Source organism: Falco naumanni, chromosome 4 (genome assembly GCF_017639655.2).
Source record: "Falco naumanni isolate bFalNau1 chromosome 4, bFalNau1.pat, whole genome shotgun sequence".
NCBI lineage: Eukaryota > Metazoa > Chordata > Aves > Falconiformes > Falconidae > Falco > Falco naumanni.
Window position 1 is genome coordinate 40,930,879 of NC_054057.1, and position 17,140 is coordinate 40,948,018.

General features: G+C 38.4%; 1 protein-coding gene across 16 annotated transcripts in view; it reads left to right on the forward strand.

Annotated features, from left to right (window-relative positions):
• CACNB2 (calcium voltage-gated channel auxiliary subunit beta 2) overlaps nt 1-17,140 on the forward strand; it is a 253,729-nt gene that overhangs the window by 155,486 nt on the left and 81,103 nt on the right. For 13 of the 16 annotated variants that reach the window (XR_005827445.1, XM_040590894.1, XM_040590892.1 and 10 more), the window contains one exon: nt 12,410-12,529. Coding sequence is in view for 15 of the 16 variants with exons in the window: in XM_040590894.1 (XP_040446828.1) it covers nt 12,410-12,529 (120 nt within the window). In the remaining variant the exon portion in view is untranslated. Of the gene's footprint in view, nt 1-11,053; nt 11,577-12,409; nt 12,530-17,140 lie in introns of those variants that run through there. The other 3 variants (XM_040590886.1, XM_040590888.1, XM_040590889.1) reach the window with 1 other exon arrangement.

The following is a 17,140-nucleotide window of genomic DNA, read 5'->3' on the forward strand; positions in this document are numbered from 1 at the left end:
TTACAGAAGATGTGATGGAAGGAGAGCAGTGCAAATCTAGAGTGAAATTCTAGAGTGAAATAAATGAAAGTTTGTAGTAAGTGTTTTAGGTTCAGCCTAGCTGAAATCAGTTAAGGATACATGTAAAATAAAAGAGTTATAATTTAGATTCTAAATTCCTTTTTTTTTTTCCAAAAGTGGAGATGAACCGAAATACTAGTGAAAGTCAGTAGGAATAAGACCTCTGAAAGCATGAAAAGCCTGTCTTGCATTTAGTGTTGACTTCTGACTTCAGCCTGGCCAAGGAAGACAGCGTTGTGTCTTTGGAGAGTCATTGAGGGGGTCTGAGTACAAATGTGTTTGAATTTGTGGTGTAGCAGCATGTATACAACCTACATGACTACTGTATGGGCAACAGATGTGACCTGGAAAAGATGATGCATCTTGGGTTTCTCTAGCATTTTGTAGTCTTTATCTGTTCGTGAATACATTGGGGACTGACTTCATGTAGAGCAGGGTCTCTGTTGGCTCTAATGGAAAACTGCATACAGTACAGAGGTGGAAGTGGTTAGATGTTTTAAAAATCTATATTGATTTAAAAAAAAAAAACAAAAACAAAAAAAAAAACCCCAGATATTAGCTTAGTAACTCTCCTTGTAGTGCCAGGCATATGAGCACAAACAACACTGAGGTAATTTTTTTTTTTTGGTTTGACCATCCTTTTATACGGTATTTTTCATCCTAGAGAAAATATTTTTCTGCTTTTGTGGTCTCTGCTGCTGAACTGGAGAGTGGCAAGAACTAGTGGACAGCAGACCAATGAGCATTTCTGAGTTCTATCTCTTACATCCGTGAAATTTTCTCTCATATTTCTCCTGTCAAAGCCTCATCCTTCTTTGCTGCTTTGTCATAGGTGCCCATCATCCACTTACCTACTTTCTTCTGGTTCCTTGTTCACTGTCGTCGTCTTTTATCTTTAGGAATCTTGTCCAAATAATACTTCTCTTACTAACTGGCATGGCAGAACAGCAGTCTCGGCAACATCTTTGTAGTATACCCATCCCGTCAGCAGGAATCCAGTGGTGATGGCAGCAGTGGTACAGCTGATAAGTTTGGGTGGTAATTCCTCAAGCAGAAGCAGATTCCCTCATAAACTGGCGAAAATACAACCTTTAATTGAGCGTAACTGGTTGAGTTTAGGGAGAGCATTAATTTAATTTCCAAACAATGGAGCAGAGAGGAAAAAGCAGGCTTTAGCCAGTGCAGTTCCTGAAGAAAAAAAACTTGTCAGGGATGACAGGGTTTCATTTGTATTTCTTTGGTGAGAGTTAGCACAGCATATTTTGAGGCCTTAAAGTTTGCAGTACTGGAGTTTCCATTCTTGGGTCTTTCATCGCTGCAGGTGCTGGAGGCTCTCTTGTGGCCAGAAACTTGGTAGGCGTGTGTTGGAAGGAGTCTTTAGCTGAGGGGTTTTACGATGTTAGTTGGTCGTGGTACCTATTAATAATGTTGCTTTACGGCAATGTGAGGTATTGCATGTCTTAAAATTTTTTAATAAGTTGACTGTCGTATAGCACACCTATAAATACAGGTTTGCCCAAGGGGTATGTTGACTCTTTTTTGGGAATTAAATTCTCTTTCCAAAGTCACATATTCTTTTAATCCTGAAGCCCTAAGTCCTGTATGAACCAGGAGCTCAGGCAGTAGGAGGTGATCACAGCACTCATTAGAACATACCTACTTCAATGTGACCAGTTTTGGTGCCCCAAAAGAAGGCAGATGTGGATAAATTGGAGAGAGTTCAGTGAAGGGCGCCCAAGAAGGTTGGAGCTAGATCACTTGGCCTGGAGGTATGGGCTGAGGGACCAGGGATTGTTCAGTTTGGAGGTGAGATGGCTTTGGTGGGAAACTGAAGCCTCCTCAGCGTCTGTAGGGAGGTTATCAAAAGCATGGAGCTAGGCTCCTTGGAGGTGCATGGTGGGAGGGCAAGAAACAGACACTGGAAACTGGAATAAGAGAGATTCAGACTGGATATAAGAAAAAACATCCTCACTGTGAGGATAGTCTATCAATGGGACGGGTTTTCCCAGAGAGGCTGTGCAGTCTCTATCCTCGCAAGTTTTTAAGACCCAACTGGGTAAAACAAGCGGGTCTGGTCTCACAGCTTGAGCAGGAGGTTGGACTCAAGACCTTCTGAGCCCCCTTTCTGCCTGAAGTACCTTGTAGTCCTGAGAACAAGATGTAGTATGTTGCCATAGCTCTGACACAGGAGACAGCTTGTGCAGGTATTGTAGTCCTCAGCCATTCTTCTTTAAGAATTTAGATTTATCAGCAAATCAAACATGTATTTTCTGTCAATATTCAGTATTGCAGCAATATATGAAAGAGCAACCGGTGATCCAAAATTTGGTGCTTCCTCTAGAGGAGGAAATGGCTCGGTGAGGGATATGATGCGCTGTGCTCTCCTGACCCAGTCAGTCTGTTCTGAATCAGAAAGAAGCCTGTTCCTGATGTTTCTTTTATGCCTGAAAACCAGAAAATGTTTGGTCTTCTCGGTTGCAATAATTTGGAAAACCCGAGTTCACTTACTATCCTGGAAAGTAGCTGTTGTATTCTACTAAGCTTTGAAGGTTCCAGAACACAAAAAAATATTCCAACATTGAGTTAGGAAATTTCACACCACCATGTGCTGCTTTTATGATTTCCTTTAATTTTTCTATTGCAGTTCATTTATATTTTATTTCTCTTCAGGTTAGCATCTAATTCACCATCTTCAGTAGCAGGTACGTTTCTGTTTCCAGGTTGCCTAAAACATATACCTCTCTTTTAACCCTCCCATCTTTATTTAAGCAATCATATCTCAGAAGTGCTAAACATAAATCTATAGTACAAGATCTGTCCTAGCTGTAAGAAAATATATTTAGATTTATTCTTTATTAAGGATTATACAATATCAGATGGTTTCCTACAACCTTTTACTAATTCATTTTTTGTAAACAAGTGTTGTATGTACTCTTTGCATTCTTTTATTCTCTTGCAGATGGAAATCAGTGATAGTAACACAGAGACATCAGTCTCACTTCTTAGTAAAGAGATGGGGATAGTGCTCTAAAAGCTCAATAGGAAGGATTCATGAGTCAGAATCACAAACTCCGTCTTTGAAAAGACATTTGGTGGAGCTGTACAAGCAGTAACATGGGGATTGGGATGGGAGAATCAGGCATGCAGTGCTTGCTTTAGCTTTGTGTCCTTTGATGAATACGACACACCACATACTTGATAACCCCACCTGCTCTGCGTGGGTGCATATATCAGACCTCAAAGAGCCAATTATGTGAACCATTGACATCGTGCGATCTATACATTAACTGGTGTATTTTCATTCTAGAACAAAACCTGCTGGAGAGACAGAATTTTCCAAGATTATTATTTTAATATGTGGTAGACAGGAGGGTCAAAAGGTCTTTCAAGAGATCCTTTTATCAATGTGAAAGTATTACGGGCTGTTGTATTCTTGAAATCAGGTGAGAGTAATTGTAATATCTAAAGGGTGTAAGGAGCTTCAGTGTCTTGGGAAACCTGCAAGTAATTGCTTTGGCTTATGCTGGACCTGGAGGATAGGTAATGGGTATAGAAAGTATCCTGGTATTTTTCATTACTATTAGTCCCCTGATGAGGTTATCTGTATTTTATATAGTGTTTTTGTCCTGAAGTAAACAGTGCCATGCAGTGTGAAAGCTGCTCACTTGGTGTTTCTGGCAGGATTGGAGAGAGGAAGGCTGCAGATACTTAAAGAATGATCACGCCTGCCACAGATACCAGTGCTGAGTCACAAAAGAACCGCTGTTTGACAAACTTGAGCTTTCAGTGAGCCTGGATTAGGGAAATGTAATTAATTCCTTAGTCTTCACTGTGTGTAATTTTAACAAAGGTGTTGGTAAGAAAACCTCTCCTAATATAAGCATTGATCAAATCGCAGTGTTTTATGTCATGACAGTAACTGATTGCTGTTAACAAAAGATCATGACTAGAAAATCAAGATTTCAGTAGTAGATGATGGGCTGGAAAATAAACTGAAGCGGAGGTTGAAAAATACTGTAGACAGCTAGTGTATGACAGGAGTTTCTTCAGAGTGCGTGTTTGTCAAACTAACTCATGAAGATATATGGAATAATTATTTAAACAAATGAATGCTATATTTACAGTATAGAAATGAAGGGTAGCAAGTAAAAATGTATTAAAGCAATCGTTACATTTGAAATAGTAAAATAGGGAAGACTATACTGTATGTACTTAACCTGAACATTTTTAACAAGTTAAACAAGCAAACAAAACCCCAGACTTTCCATTTGCTGCCTGGAGTAGATTAAAAATGTTACATTTGAAAATCAGGTAGGGATTGTACATATGGAGATAATTTGATAAAATAGGAAGGAATTTATTTTTTTTCCTTCAAAATTCTCCATTGCTAACAGAATTTCATGTCAAATTTTCAAGGAAGTTATTTTTAAGTATGCAGAAAATCTTAATGACTTGAACCAAAATCCCAGATAAAAATATACTGAAGATCTGGAACAGAGAAACTAAATTGGCACTTTTCACTGAGCTGAGACGAATTGAGATGATGGTTGCCATGCTTTGCTTTGCATTCTTTCCTTTTCTAGTTGTCTTTCTGTTTCCTTGTTTTCATCCCAGATGTGTTTTCTATTTTTCCTCTTCTTGATTGAGCCCTTGTAATTTTGTGGCTGACCCAGTCTTTGTCTCTTTCTGTGGTCTTGTATCGACACATAGCATTTTATATTCTAAATCCTTTTTTTCCTGAGTTGTCTTTCTGCGATTTAAAATCCTGCCTTTGTGATAGCTGCAGTTGATTAATACAGTCAAAAATGATATTCTCATTTTCTCTGAAAACTTTCAATTTTCTACCCACTTTTGTCTCAGTAAACACCACCATAGGTCATCTTGTTACTAATAATCCTGGTTTACCTTTGCCTAAGGGCTTAGACATATTATCAAGTCATCAGAGCTTTAAAAAGTTACCATGAGTCAGCCAAGTTGTGTTAATACCCATGTGTGTGCTGACAGTCTGAGACAGAAGTGAGATGATTCAGGTTCATGCAGCTTGCAATCATTTCCTTGGTGTATTTTTCTTCCTTTGACACCTGTTTCTGAGTTGTTCCACTGGCAACATCTTAGCTCTGTTGTTGCTCTGACTTTTCCTTACAGCTCAAAATTGTCAATAATTTAATCCCATCCTCTAGATTCAGTTAATCGTCTTGAAAAATCAAATCCCATTTTTTCTTTAGGTGGGGGAATTTTTTTTAAAGTTCTCAATGATGTGATTATACTGTTGATAAATCATATTTTGATAAGCCGTGAGACCTCCTTATATTCCTGTCATTGCCCTCTTCCTCAAAAGGGCTTTCTCTCTTTGCTCGAGTATACAGATACCAGATTATCCTCCTTCAGAGGCTTTCACAGAACTAATCTCTGCCATAATACATATAGAAAACTTACTTAAAACAACAACCCACCATGATTATGCAAGGGATGAGTCATAATGCTGATATCGAATATTTAAAAATGCTTTATTTTCTATTGCATTGCTACCTTAATCCCTTTCTTGCTCCTGGTTTTTTTTCTGCTCTTATTTTCTCAGCCTTTGGACTGCAAGTTCTTTTAAGGAGGGTCTGTCATTCACTTTGTGGCTGTACAGTGCCTCATACAATAGTAGTCTCAAGTAGTTTTCCCTCTTGGTTTTTGCAAAAAAATGGTAAATGGTAACACACCAGAGCATCCTACAGATTTGGCGAAAGCTTAGCTCTGACTCTGGAGGGTCTGCCTGTTTGTTTGTTTGGTAACTAGACTGAGCTCTGCAGCTCAGCTGCCCTTTTGGAAGCAATGCGCATATTGTCAAAGTTTTTCTGAAGAGTCCCCATGAAGAGAGTCTATGGTTCCTCTAAGAATACCTACTTATGCCACGTTTTTGTAGCAAAACAACAGGAAAGCAAACATTTAGGCTAGTATCAGGAACTGGGGGATGGTGGTGGGGTGGTGGTGGTGGTAGGTATTTTGGGTTTTGTTGTTTTGTTCTTCCCTGATAAAGTACCTGGTACAACTGTTTACCAGGTTCATGAATGCCAAAATCTTGGCTTCTGCAAACCTAAGGGCGGTTTTAAAAACCTTTGCGTTCATCCAGCTGTCGATTGGATTAGCACCTTGGAAACCTGTTAGTGTCAAGCTGGGTGCTGCAATCAAGCTTGCCGAAGTCATGTTAAGGGTAAAGAGAAGACTGGTTTCCTATATAATCTCCTTTTTAATCACATTGCCACCCTAAATCTCCCAGCTGTTCTAAAATGTCACTCCTGTTATTTGAAAGTCCCCCATGGTTGTAGATGCCATATCAATGCCCAGTTAGCTCTAAACAACAACAAAAAATTCTAATCTACGTTGTTTTTATTTTTTAAATGCAAACTTAGCGGAGGATTTCAGTGACTGCTGTAGGAGCTGGTAGCCCTCCTTGTATAGTAATTGTGGGAGAGCTAAGTTTTACAGCATTTAAGTACAAATATGTGTGTAATGGGCAAATGACCAAGCACTGCAGGACCCATGCCAAGGACCGGAGAGGACATCAGAACTAGCCTTGACAGTTGCCAGACTGTGAAGTGTTCATGGCCCTTACACAAGCAGTCAGTAATTCCTGCTTGATATCCCCTTAAGGAATACGTAGTCTCTTTCCTTTTTCCTTTGTTAAAATGTGTTTCTTCAGTTTTTCATATACGCCAAATACACATTTCATACAATTAATTTGAATTAATTATATTAATAATACCCTGAAATAGTTAACTTTAACATCAGTATGACACACTATAGCATTCTCAGAGCAGCATTTTGTGCTTTCTTCAGCATAATTCAAAATAATGACATTGCTTAGACATCTGGAGAAAACTTAGTAAGAAATTTTCACATTCACCAGCTGTGGCCACTCTGCCAGACTGAGGTCTCTACTGATGGTGCATTTGTGGGAGTGCTTTTGATTATTTTTATTTTTTAATCATGTGGCTTGTATTTCAGGTTGGTCAGTTTATGATGAAACAGGACAATCTGTATTCCCTATTGATGTGTTATAATTTGCCAATGTCAGCAGTTTCACTTCATACTAAACTTAAATATTTAACATTTTGCCTTTTTCTGATTCAGTCTTAAGGATTTGAAGTGAAATAAAAATTTTATGGAAATAACCTTTCCATAAAAGGTTGAAAAAAATTCAACATTTTTTTTCCTTTACCTTATTTCCTAGCACTCAAGAAGTAGTAGCACATCACAGGGGCGTAATTATACCATCTCAAATCATGTCCTAGCAGGATACATGATGTTGTTCTTACTATGTCAAAAGATTAGAAGATACGTAGTTAGGAATATACCTGTATAAATTCTGAATATTGAAATGAATTGTTCCTCTTACTGGCACAGCGAGGCCTCAATTTTCCATACTCAAAGTATAAATCAAATGAAGACATAAGGATTCTTCTTTTGGATTTAAAATTCTCTTCAGCATTGAATGAAGAGATGAAAAATGTTATCTGGGAGAAGAAATCAGTATTACAAATGATGAGAGTATGTATGTGTGTAATATATATATACTCTCATGTGCAGTCACGTGTTTCTTTATGCCTTGTAAAATCTTGTATGTTTGCTTACTGCTCCATGCCTTCATTTAATAAATAAGGACATAAAAAGTCTCTTCTTGAAGGAACTTTTTTAATCTAAGATGAGAATTATTTGAGAATTTTCAGTAATTTGGAAAGTTATCTGTCTTCATGATATCCAGTTCATAAGTGGATTATCCCATTACAGAGAAACTCATACTACTCAGAGGATCAGTTTTATTTTTTATGAGGAGATATAATATGAAGTCTATGTCTGAATTTGCAAGTGAAATGACAGCTATATTAACCCAGTGAGAATTTATTACAGTAACAGACCAAACACAACACAGGTTTTTAACTATGAATGTAACACTGCAGTCGAAATATGTACTTAAGCTCCAACTGTAGTGACCAAAGTTAAGCATGGGTACAGAAAACTAACAAGAAAAACAAGACCTAGAGGGCACCATGTGCTTTAACTAAGGAGCTTCTACCTGCAAGTAAAGGAACATAATAAAATGCCATCTTACTTGAAGGACCCAGTCTTTTGAAGATGATAAGTCATGTGTGGTCTTGAAGAAAATGGAGCTCAAATGTGATCACACATGACCTCTAACAGTGTGAAAAGCATGGGTTCATACTATAAGAATACCTCATAGAAGCTATTCTAATATAGTAAGTAGTAAGATAGTTGGTAAATATTTGTCAAGCACGTTATTAAAACAGGAAGTTATTTTTCCGGCAAACTGGGTTTGTAAACCTGCCAAGTAAAGAGGAAAAGAAAAGGAAAAAATAACAGATAGATGGGGTAATTATTAACATGACTTATCTCACTTTTTATTAAACAGTTTGCCATGAAGGATGAGGAACTGGGGGCTACAGTAGCATATATTACATACACATATTACTGCAGCTCTTCCACATTGCAGTAGAAGGAGATGGAGACCTGCAGCATCACAGAAAGGCTGAATTTCAGAAGCTCTCAGAAAAAGATCTATACTGTTCTCCAGAGCAACCCCAAATGTTTCTGTAAACCAGGGATGCAATGTAGTTTCCTAAGCTGGCATGAATGGGCAATGTACGTCCACTTGGCCTTGTTTTCCTTGGATAGTCGAGGTATTTCCACTGTAGTTTCATCACAGTTTTTATATATTTGATTTTTTTTTTTATCTTAAAGTGGTTGAATACAATCTTAGCTTGCATAAGAATATTCAGTAGTTTATAAAATGAATTAATCATAATAGTATGTTCCCCCTTTTCCTGCATTGCCATGATGTCTGACTTTGATACTATTTTTTTTTCCATATTCGAGTGGTGAAGAAGCTCCCGAATTCATCTTTCCACAGAAAATTTACATGACCATGTCCATCCCACTGGGAAAATAAACATAATGTTGAGTTTGATTTATGTGATTTGTCAATAAAATTTAAGTAAATTGCGTGATTATGATTTTTTGGATGTGTGTTGGGACTGTGGCCAACGTGACTAGCACTATAAATGATCTCTCTGGCCTGGAGGATGAAATGCCAAATTTAGCAATTCCGGCCTGACCCAAAAGGCATTTTGCCCCCTTAGTGGAGACAGGAATTACATTTCTGTGCTTCATGACTTTTTTTTTTTTTTAATAGGGTGAGGACCAGTGGGGCAGCATCCCTTCTGGACAGCAGAATGAACAATAGTAGAAGTGGTGCCGTGCCACTTGATCAGTGGAAAATACGATGTGTCCACTGTGGAAGTGCTGTAGAAAGCTAACACCCACACCGTGCGTTGTGCTTTGCTGTGTCAGGCTTAATGGCTGGTTTGTTTTTTTTCCTCTTACTGAGAGGTAGTGTTGTTTTGGGGTTGGTTTATGACATAAACATAACCAATGTTATGTCATTTTTATGTGCCTCACTTGGCAGCTGAGTGTCACTGAGGAGCTGCAGCGCTGGTGGGGAAGGGTTTGGATGTGCTGTTGCTGAAGGGGGTTGAGTGTTGAGGGACCCCAGAGTGTCCTGGAGGCTGGGCCTCTACGGGGGGAGGGAGGGTTCATCACAGTCTCGACTTTCATTAATGCTGTGAGAACGTGTAGTGGTTTTGACCACAGGCCACTGTTGTGTCAACTGTAATAGGATTTAAACTCTACGCTTAACTTCTATCTGCTTGTTGCTGCTTGTCTTTTGCCACTGTTTCCTTTGGGAGCCTGTATCAGGAGTTGTGGCAAAGGGAAATTTTAAAGAATTGCCAAATTTGAAAGGCTCTGAGGAGGTTACAGGACATCTGGATATTTTCCTAAGGGACAAGATTTTTTTAAAAATTAAAGAAAACTTTGAGTGTATTTTATTTTCCACTCCTTTTGCTTTAGCTCAGTAGGCATTTTAATTTTGGAAGACCACTAGAACGTAGCAGATGTATTGGATTCCTGTAAGCAAAATATCCCTTGGAGAATAATTTTCTTTATGTCAGTTTAAAGGCACCTTATTAAACCCTATGCTGTAACTATTATGGGCTTCAGGACAGAAAAAAATAAAACACTCGGAAAGTTAAAATTTACCTTTATTTTAAACTGTCAGCTTAGTGACAGCTATTTTTTGCTCTAGTAATGGTTAAAAGTAGGCTGCTGCATCACTTGTGATGGGGCAATTTCATTGTTACACAGCACAAATCGTGGCAGGATTTGGTCCTTCCTGGGACACGCTGACATACCATGACACATGCCTGACCACACTTCTCAGTATAATCTCTATCCTCTGTTTTTCTTCTAACTGTGAATTTATGTCAAAGTCAGGTGCTGCAGTCAGCTACAGTGATCTTTTTCAGCTAGAATGTTACATGTCTGTCAGAGAATCATAAATGCCCTAGAAAACCATGCCTTAGCATGTTCTTCCCTTGGTCAAGTTTATGAAAGGATAGAGAGTGAATCTGAAAAGCAGAATACAGAAATTCAATGTTTGGTTTCACTTTTGCCGTATCAGGATCTAATATTTATGTGTAAAGTGGTATTTTTAGTTATTCTTTGCTTCTTTCTTCTGCTCTCAGAATAATATAAGCAGTAACTAGGGGGTTAAATTCCTGCTCAACAGGCATATTTTTGGATGTATGTTTTTTGTAAGAGAGCTCAGAGTAGAGGGCAGAGCTTTGCAGCGAAGTGCTGCGTGACAGAACTGAGCGTCCAAGGGAAACGTGGCTTGCAGCAGACATACATGACGGGAATGAGAGGCTGTACCAGCTCTTCCAGTTTCACAGGGACCTTGCGTTTTCCAGCTGTTTACCCTTGAGATGTAAAATGGCAATTTGGCATAGGCTAACAACCTGGTGTGATGTGAGCATCTGCGTAAAAGGCTGCACATATGGAGCATGCCCAGTGATATGAACAGCCTGTTACCCCTCCCCCAGCCAATCTAGGAAGAGATGAAATGAACTTTGCACTTGCAAATGTCACTGAATACATTTTGCACAGGATTTTGAAAGGTTCTCCTATAAGCACTATTTTTAACAGCCAAATCCGCCCCCCAAAACAGAAGGGAAAAAGCCCTAGGTATTTTTCTGTGATTGATCTCAGTTTATGATCAGCCGAAGCATCCCTCACAACATTTATCTGAAGCCTGGTTTGTTTTACGTGTTTATTATTCAAGTTGAGATTTTTGGAGGTGGTGTGGATTTTTTGGATTTATTTTTTTTTTCTTTACTGGCATGAGAAAATTTGAGAATTTTATTGCAGTAGAATACTTGGAAACAGTGAGGCTGCAAGCTTGAAAGGCAGAGGGAAGAGAAGGAAGGCTCTCACAGCAGAGCATGGATAGGAAAGGAACAGTGATTCTGCGGTGCTCAGTGTGCACATGTTTTATGAGATCAGTGCCGGGCGCTGCAGCTGCGGACAATAACTGAGCTGTCTGGCTAATGAAGGCCACCTGGATCAGGCTTCTGAAAAGAGCCAAAGGAGGACGTCTGAAGAATTCTGATATCTGTGTAAGCCCTACGTTTTCATTATCGGCATATATGATATGTGTTGCAGAGAGGGAGAGGGAAAAAGGCAGTGAGGAGAGGACAGTTGTTTTCATTCTGATTGAATTAGCAGAACTCTGTTTTGTATGCAGGGAGATGCAGAGAGAAAGCAGAGCTGTCATTATTTATAGAGCTGTTCTGGCATTGTGGCTGATTCCATTGTGGTGATACAGGGACATGTGTTGAGTCCAGAAGGATTTTATTAGTTGGAAGTTGATTTGTGGTCATTTGCATGTTTTGCTGAGGGGCAGAGATGGATATGAGCCATTTGCAGTTCTGATGGGGAAAGTGTGTCAGGTAAAGAGGTTGCCCTAAAATTAAAATGGATAGCAGAGTGTAAATCTGTTAGGGGTGATATTGTGTAATGGTAATTATTGATCCTGAATTTGCATTTTTATTATAAAATTGTTTCCTTGACAATACTGTCACTGTTTAGACTTTTAATTTCTAGGGAGCGATCCTTGAAGCTGCTGTGTGTCCTTCAGCCCTGCACTGCACCAGTGCTGTTACTCTACAGAGCAACTGGCTCTGCTTGCTGAAAAGCAGGCAAATAAGAGCATGGGGATAGTGCAGGAAATAAAACACCAGGAAAGACACCTGTACTTTTGGAAACTCTCCAGAAGAAAATATCTACCTAGACATAATTTTTTTAAGTGACTTTCCTTTTTGGGCATTTACTTTCTTTTCAGGGATACAGAAATAAGAGAAAATGCAAGGTGTATACCCACTTCTCTTTTTTTTTTTTATTTTTTTAACACCAAAACAACTTGTGACATAATTTTCCTTTTCTTGTGCAGGGTTCGGCGGACTCCTACACCAGCCGTCCATCTGATTCAGATGTATCTTTGGAAGAAGACAGGGAAGCAGTGCGGAGAGAGGCAGAGCGACAGGCCCAGGCACAGCTGGAAAAAGCAAAGGTAAGGTGTTCTTTCATGTTACAGACTCATAAAATGTTCACCTTTAAAGAGCTGTCATCTCATCCATTACTAATACAAATGTTTTTAATGTATTAACATACAGCATAAGACCTCTTAAAAAGATTTTCCAGACAGCAGTAGAAAATAGACTTTCCAGTAAAAATTGCTTAGAATTAGATTTCCATAAAAAGCACTTGATTGACTTGTGTATTTCAGAACAATCTTACTTGTATCTGTGCATTTCTTTTATTGAACGTAGGGATTTATTGCAGTGTATAGGGTTAAAACTTTGAGTTCTTACTGAAGATGTTTGTGAAAGTTTTCCTGTAGATAGCTACAGCACTCAAAACTATAGTTCTAGGAATCAGGCCTCACAGATCCTATTCATCTCCCTTCAGTAAAGGATCGGTCCCTACATGTCATTTGTAAGTAGGGAGAATCTATTACAAAGTTTTTCCTGAAGACTTCACTGACTTTCTTTACAGTTTGTGTGTTAAATGACACAGTGACTAATATGCTCTAGGAGTTAAGATTTCTCCTTCCATCTCCACACTCCTGGCAGATAGTGACAATTTAGTAAGGAAATACTAAATAAGCTTTAGGTTCTTTCTCAGTGTTTTTGTATTTTCCAAGAGATCCATTTATGACTGTGAAGGTTTTAGCAGTGAGAGGAGGTGGTTGTTGTTTTTTTTTTTTAATCTATGCTATGTCGTTAAATACTATTGTGCCTGTAAAAATCATGCTCATCTTATTTGTTAGCATTCATTTATCACTTCGTTCTAGTTTCTTTTCTGTATGCTGTCTGCCAGACCTCAGTGTATTACTGTATTCCAAGATACGTTTTTAATTTTCATATCTTTAATTTAAATATTTAAATACACTATTGAGATCCCTTCTCAGATCTACCTGATCTGTATTTCTCTCACTTTCTGACTCCCCTCCTCCATTTTGCCTTGTTTTTTATTTCACTATCTCCCATCCGTCTCCTATTATGTTTCCTTTTCCTCTGCCAGCTTTGCCTCTACCCATTTATGCCACCTGTTTTACAAGGGTTCTTCAGAAATTCAGGAGTCCAGATCATTGAGCTATGTACCTGATTGTATGGTGAGGACCAGCTCCATAAATAGTACAGGACTGTAATGTACCAGCAGACGGCTTCATCAGGCCAGAAAACTTGGAACAGGGAAGCCAAAGAGTGGGGTTTTTTTTGAAAATGTAATTATCCACTGATATTTACTAAGAGTTCCTAAACAGTATTTTGATGAGCTGCTGGAACTTGCCAATTGTATGAGATGCTGAAAATCTCTTTGAAGTTTGATCTTGCTATCCTGGGATCACTATAGTAGAAACTCGACAGAAGCAGCCCGCTTCTTCGCTTCCGCCTTGTATCTTAGAGATGTTGCTGATCGAAATCGAGAGTTTCAGTTTATCAGGGCTGCTTTTTGCTAGTTTAAGATTTCTCTGCTCGTAGGAAAATGATAAAGGCTGCCCTGAAATTCAGGTGAAGTGTTGAATTTTATCAGTAACTGCAGTCTTTAAAAGAAGTAATAATATCTTGCAGACTAATCAGGGTAGCAGTACAGCACTAACTGCTGAACTGATGCATCTCTTAGCGATGAGTAAATCTATGTGAGTGTTGCTATGGGAATTTGGCTTACAGATGCTGGCTTGAGTGCATGGACTGCCCTTATGTAATATTCATGACCTCTAGCACAGTTGCCAGTGTAGTTTGTAGAGAAACTGCTAGCAGACCCTGACTTTTTAAAACTGTATTTCTATACATCAAACCAGTGTTCTCACTCCAGCTGGCATAAGATACAGTCTCTAGGTCTGACACCGTCTGAAACTGTAAGACAACTTGTGAACAGTCAAAGTAGCAAAGGCACTGCCAAAATCAACCTGCTATAACAATGGGTAATTCCAGTCATATAGAAAACACAAAATGAATTATTTAAATTATTTGTACTTTAAAACGGATCAAAGCTCAAAATACATTAGCATGTTTGTTTCTCAATAATACAAATAATTACGGGCTGTAATGTATAGAAGTAATTTCCTGTATATAACAGTGTAACACTTAGTCTAGTCTAATATTTAAATCAATAGTATTAAATGAAATATTATGTGTATTTTGTGCCTATGTTTGAAATAAACGTTTTACAAGATGTAAAGTAAACCTAACCCAGTACATCTAAAATATGATAGGGTACGCTTTTCTGCCTTTATTGGTGATTTAGTCCTTCACCTCCCTGAAACACAGTAAAATTAATGAAGCGGTAACTTCTGTTGGTGCTGCCTGGCTCCTGTGTGTGCCCAGACCTGTTTCCTGCAGGCAGCAGGTTTTGCTGCCTGCTCTCCATGGCTGCCTTGCTATCGTCCTGACCAGCTGCCAGGCAGAGCCAAGTGACGCAGCTGCTTTAACTTTTCACCTTCTAATATCGTGAGGGGAAGTGTTGATCCTAAATACAGTCATTACAATTGTATTTGTCACAGGAATTAGAAGAAGATGACATACATGAATAATGCAGTGGTGGAGGGAAAATGATAGTGAATTAAGGATAGATAAAAAAACCTGCTAAACTGTGTCACGCACTTAAAACAGTTTAATGACATCCATTTTTCTTTCTTACAGCTAGGGAAAACACCTTAAAATGAAGTGAAAAATACAGTAATAAAGCACACAATGGTAAATTGTTAGGAGGATTTTGATTTTTCTGTATTTTGATTTTTATGGATTCTGAGTGTTTGTGTAAATGAAACCAGAATGTGCATATCTGGTATGTATCCAAACAGGGAAAATACACCCCACCCCCCCAAAATTGTAAGAGAATACACATTCTGGCCATTTTTTTTAATTTATTTATTTTATACAAGCAGTGCTTCTCTGGGAAATAGTTAAGGCATATTTTGCTGACTCACTTTGTCATGTGACATACTGTAAGGAAGGTGGGGTCACAGGTGCACGTTTGGAGTTGTCTAGGGAGGGAAAATTAAGAGGCAACTAACAAGGCTACCTGCAGGCCAGCAGCTAATCCCCAGGGAAACAAATCTTCAAATGAAGCTGTTTAAGCTTGAAGCTGAGATGAAGTGTTCTTGGATAGAACAGTTTAGCAGTGCAATTACAGAAAGGTTGTTGGGTTGTTTTTTGGGTTTTGTTTGATTTTTTTTTTTTTAATAGAAAAAAAACATTTCAAGGCATTGAGGATTTCCTTGGTATCCTCCTCATAGTCCATAGTATGTAGCTGTCTCTGGGATAAAGAGGACCTGTGTTGTGGCTGAGTAGGGCATGCTATCAATGCCCAGATCTAAGGGCTTGTACTGACATTTTACTGAATTTCCTATTTCCATAAGAACACAAATCTTAAGCATTCACAAGCCAAACAGTAAATAAGAAATACAATGACATTAACTGATTTTAGTGTCAATATGTTTTAAATTGTCATTTCTACAGAAAAAAAGCTTTTTAGTTTTGAAGGAGGATTAAAAATAAATGATAGTAAGTAAATATTTTTTTTTGTTCATTCCTTGCTGCATTACTTGCTTAAAATACTGCACCAAGTGAGAGGGATGAGATCAAAGGAAAACTGTGACGTCTATGTATCAGTGAGACCTTTAAATTCAGTGCTAAATTAGCTGAAGTTTGTACATAAGAAAGGGGACTTCAGTAATGATTTTTGGCCCTCTGCAATGTTGGTAAATTCAAACACTCCATTGATTTATTTTGCCTCAAGCACATCATATGCTATGAACTAGTTTTTGACTGAAATACAATGTCAGGTGGTCTGTAAACATCTTTCTTCTCTTCTGCAAGACTAAATTATTTTTTGTCTTCAGTCTCTTGTCTTCAATTTTTTAAATTTTGCCTTCCTTTTTTTTTTTCTCCCATGCTTTTAAAAGCTCCTTATGCAGAGACAGTTTTCAGATGAGATTTATAGAATATTTTCAGCATTTTGAAAAATGATTTTTTCCCCCCGTTTTTTCTAACACATTGGGTACTTAAAAGTGCCAGTTAATAATCCAGGTTCTGTTTCTCACGCAGGACTAAGGGACAAGCCTGTGCTCTTTGTTCTCAGTTAAAGATTGTTCTCAACATCCTTTGGTCCTGAAACTGCCTAAATGGCTGTCAATGTTGGATCATGGCCTTCTCTGGACACAGTAATTGTGTCCGTAATAGGAAGTCTCAATTCCTTTCAGCTCCGCTTTGTTTGTGCTCCACCTAATGCTCTACTGCTAGCACCCTTTATAGGAGTTTGTTAAAACTTGCAATATCCATGGATTAAAATGCCATTTAAATAATTTTTACATTAAAATGGTGAAGCACTAATGTTTTGATACCACGCATGTTTGCTGGCTCGTAAGCATTGATATAAGCTGTTGTGTTTTGCTTGCTTGATGTGTGCTGTAGTAGAGGTGATGGCCTGTGACAATGAGTAATAATGCAATGTCTTAAGTGTAATGCATTGCCTCTATGCATGGGTTGGGGACCACAGGTTTGAAATGTGTAGCAGGCTGGGATAATGCTTACATATCCCTGTGAGTCTGAAGGCATGAAAAAGATTGTCAGATGTAATTATCCAGTGCAGTGTGCCAAGGGTAGTTATTTGAGTATTT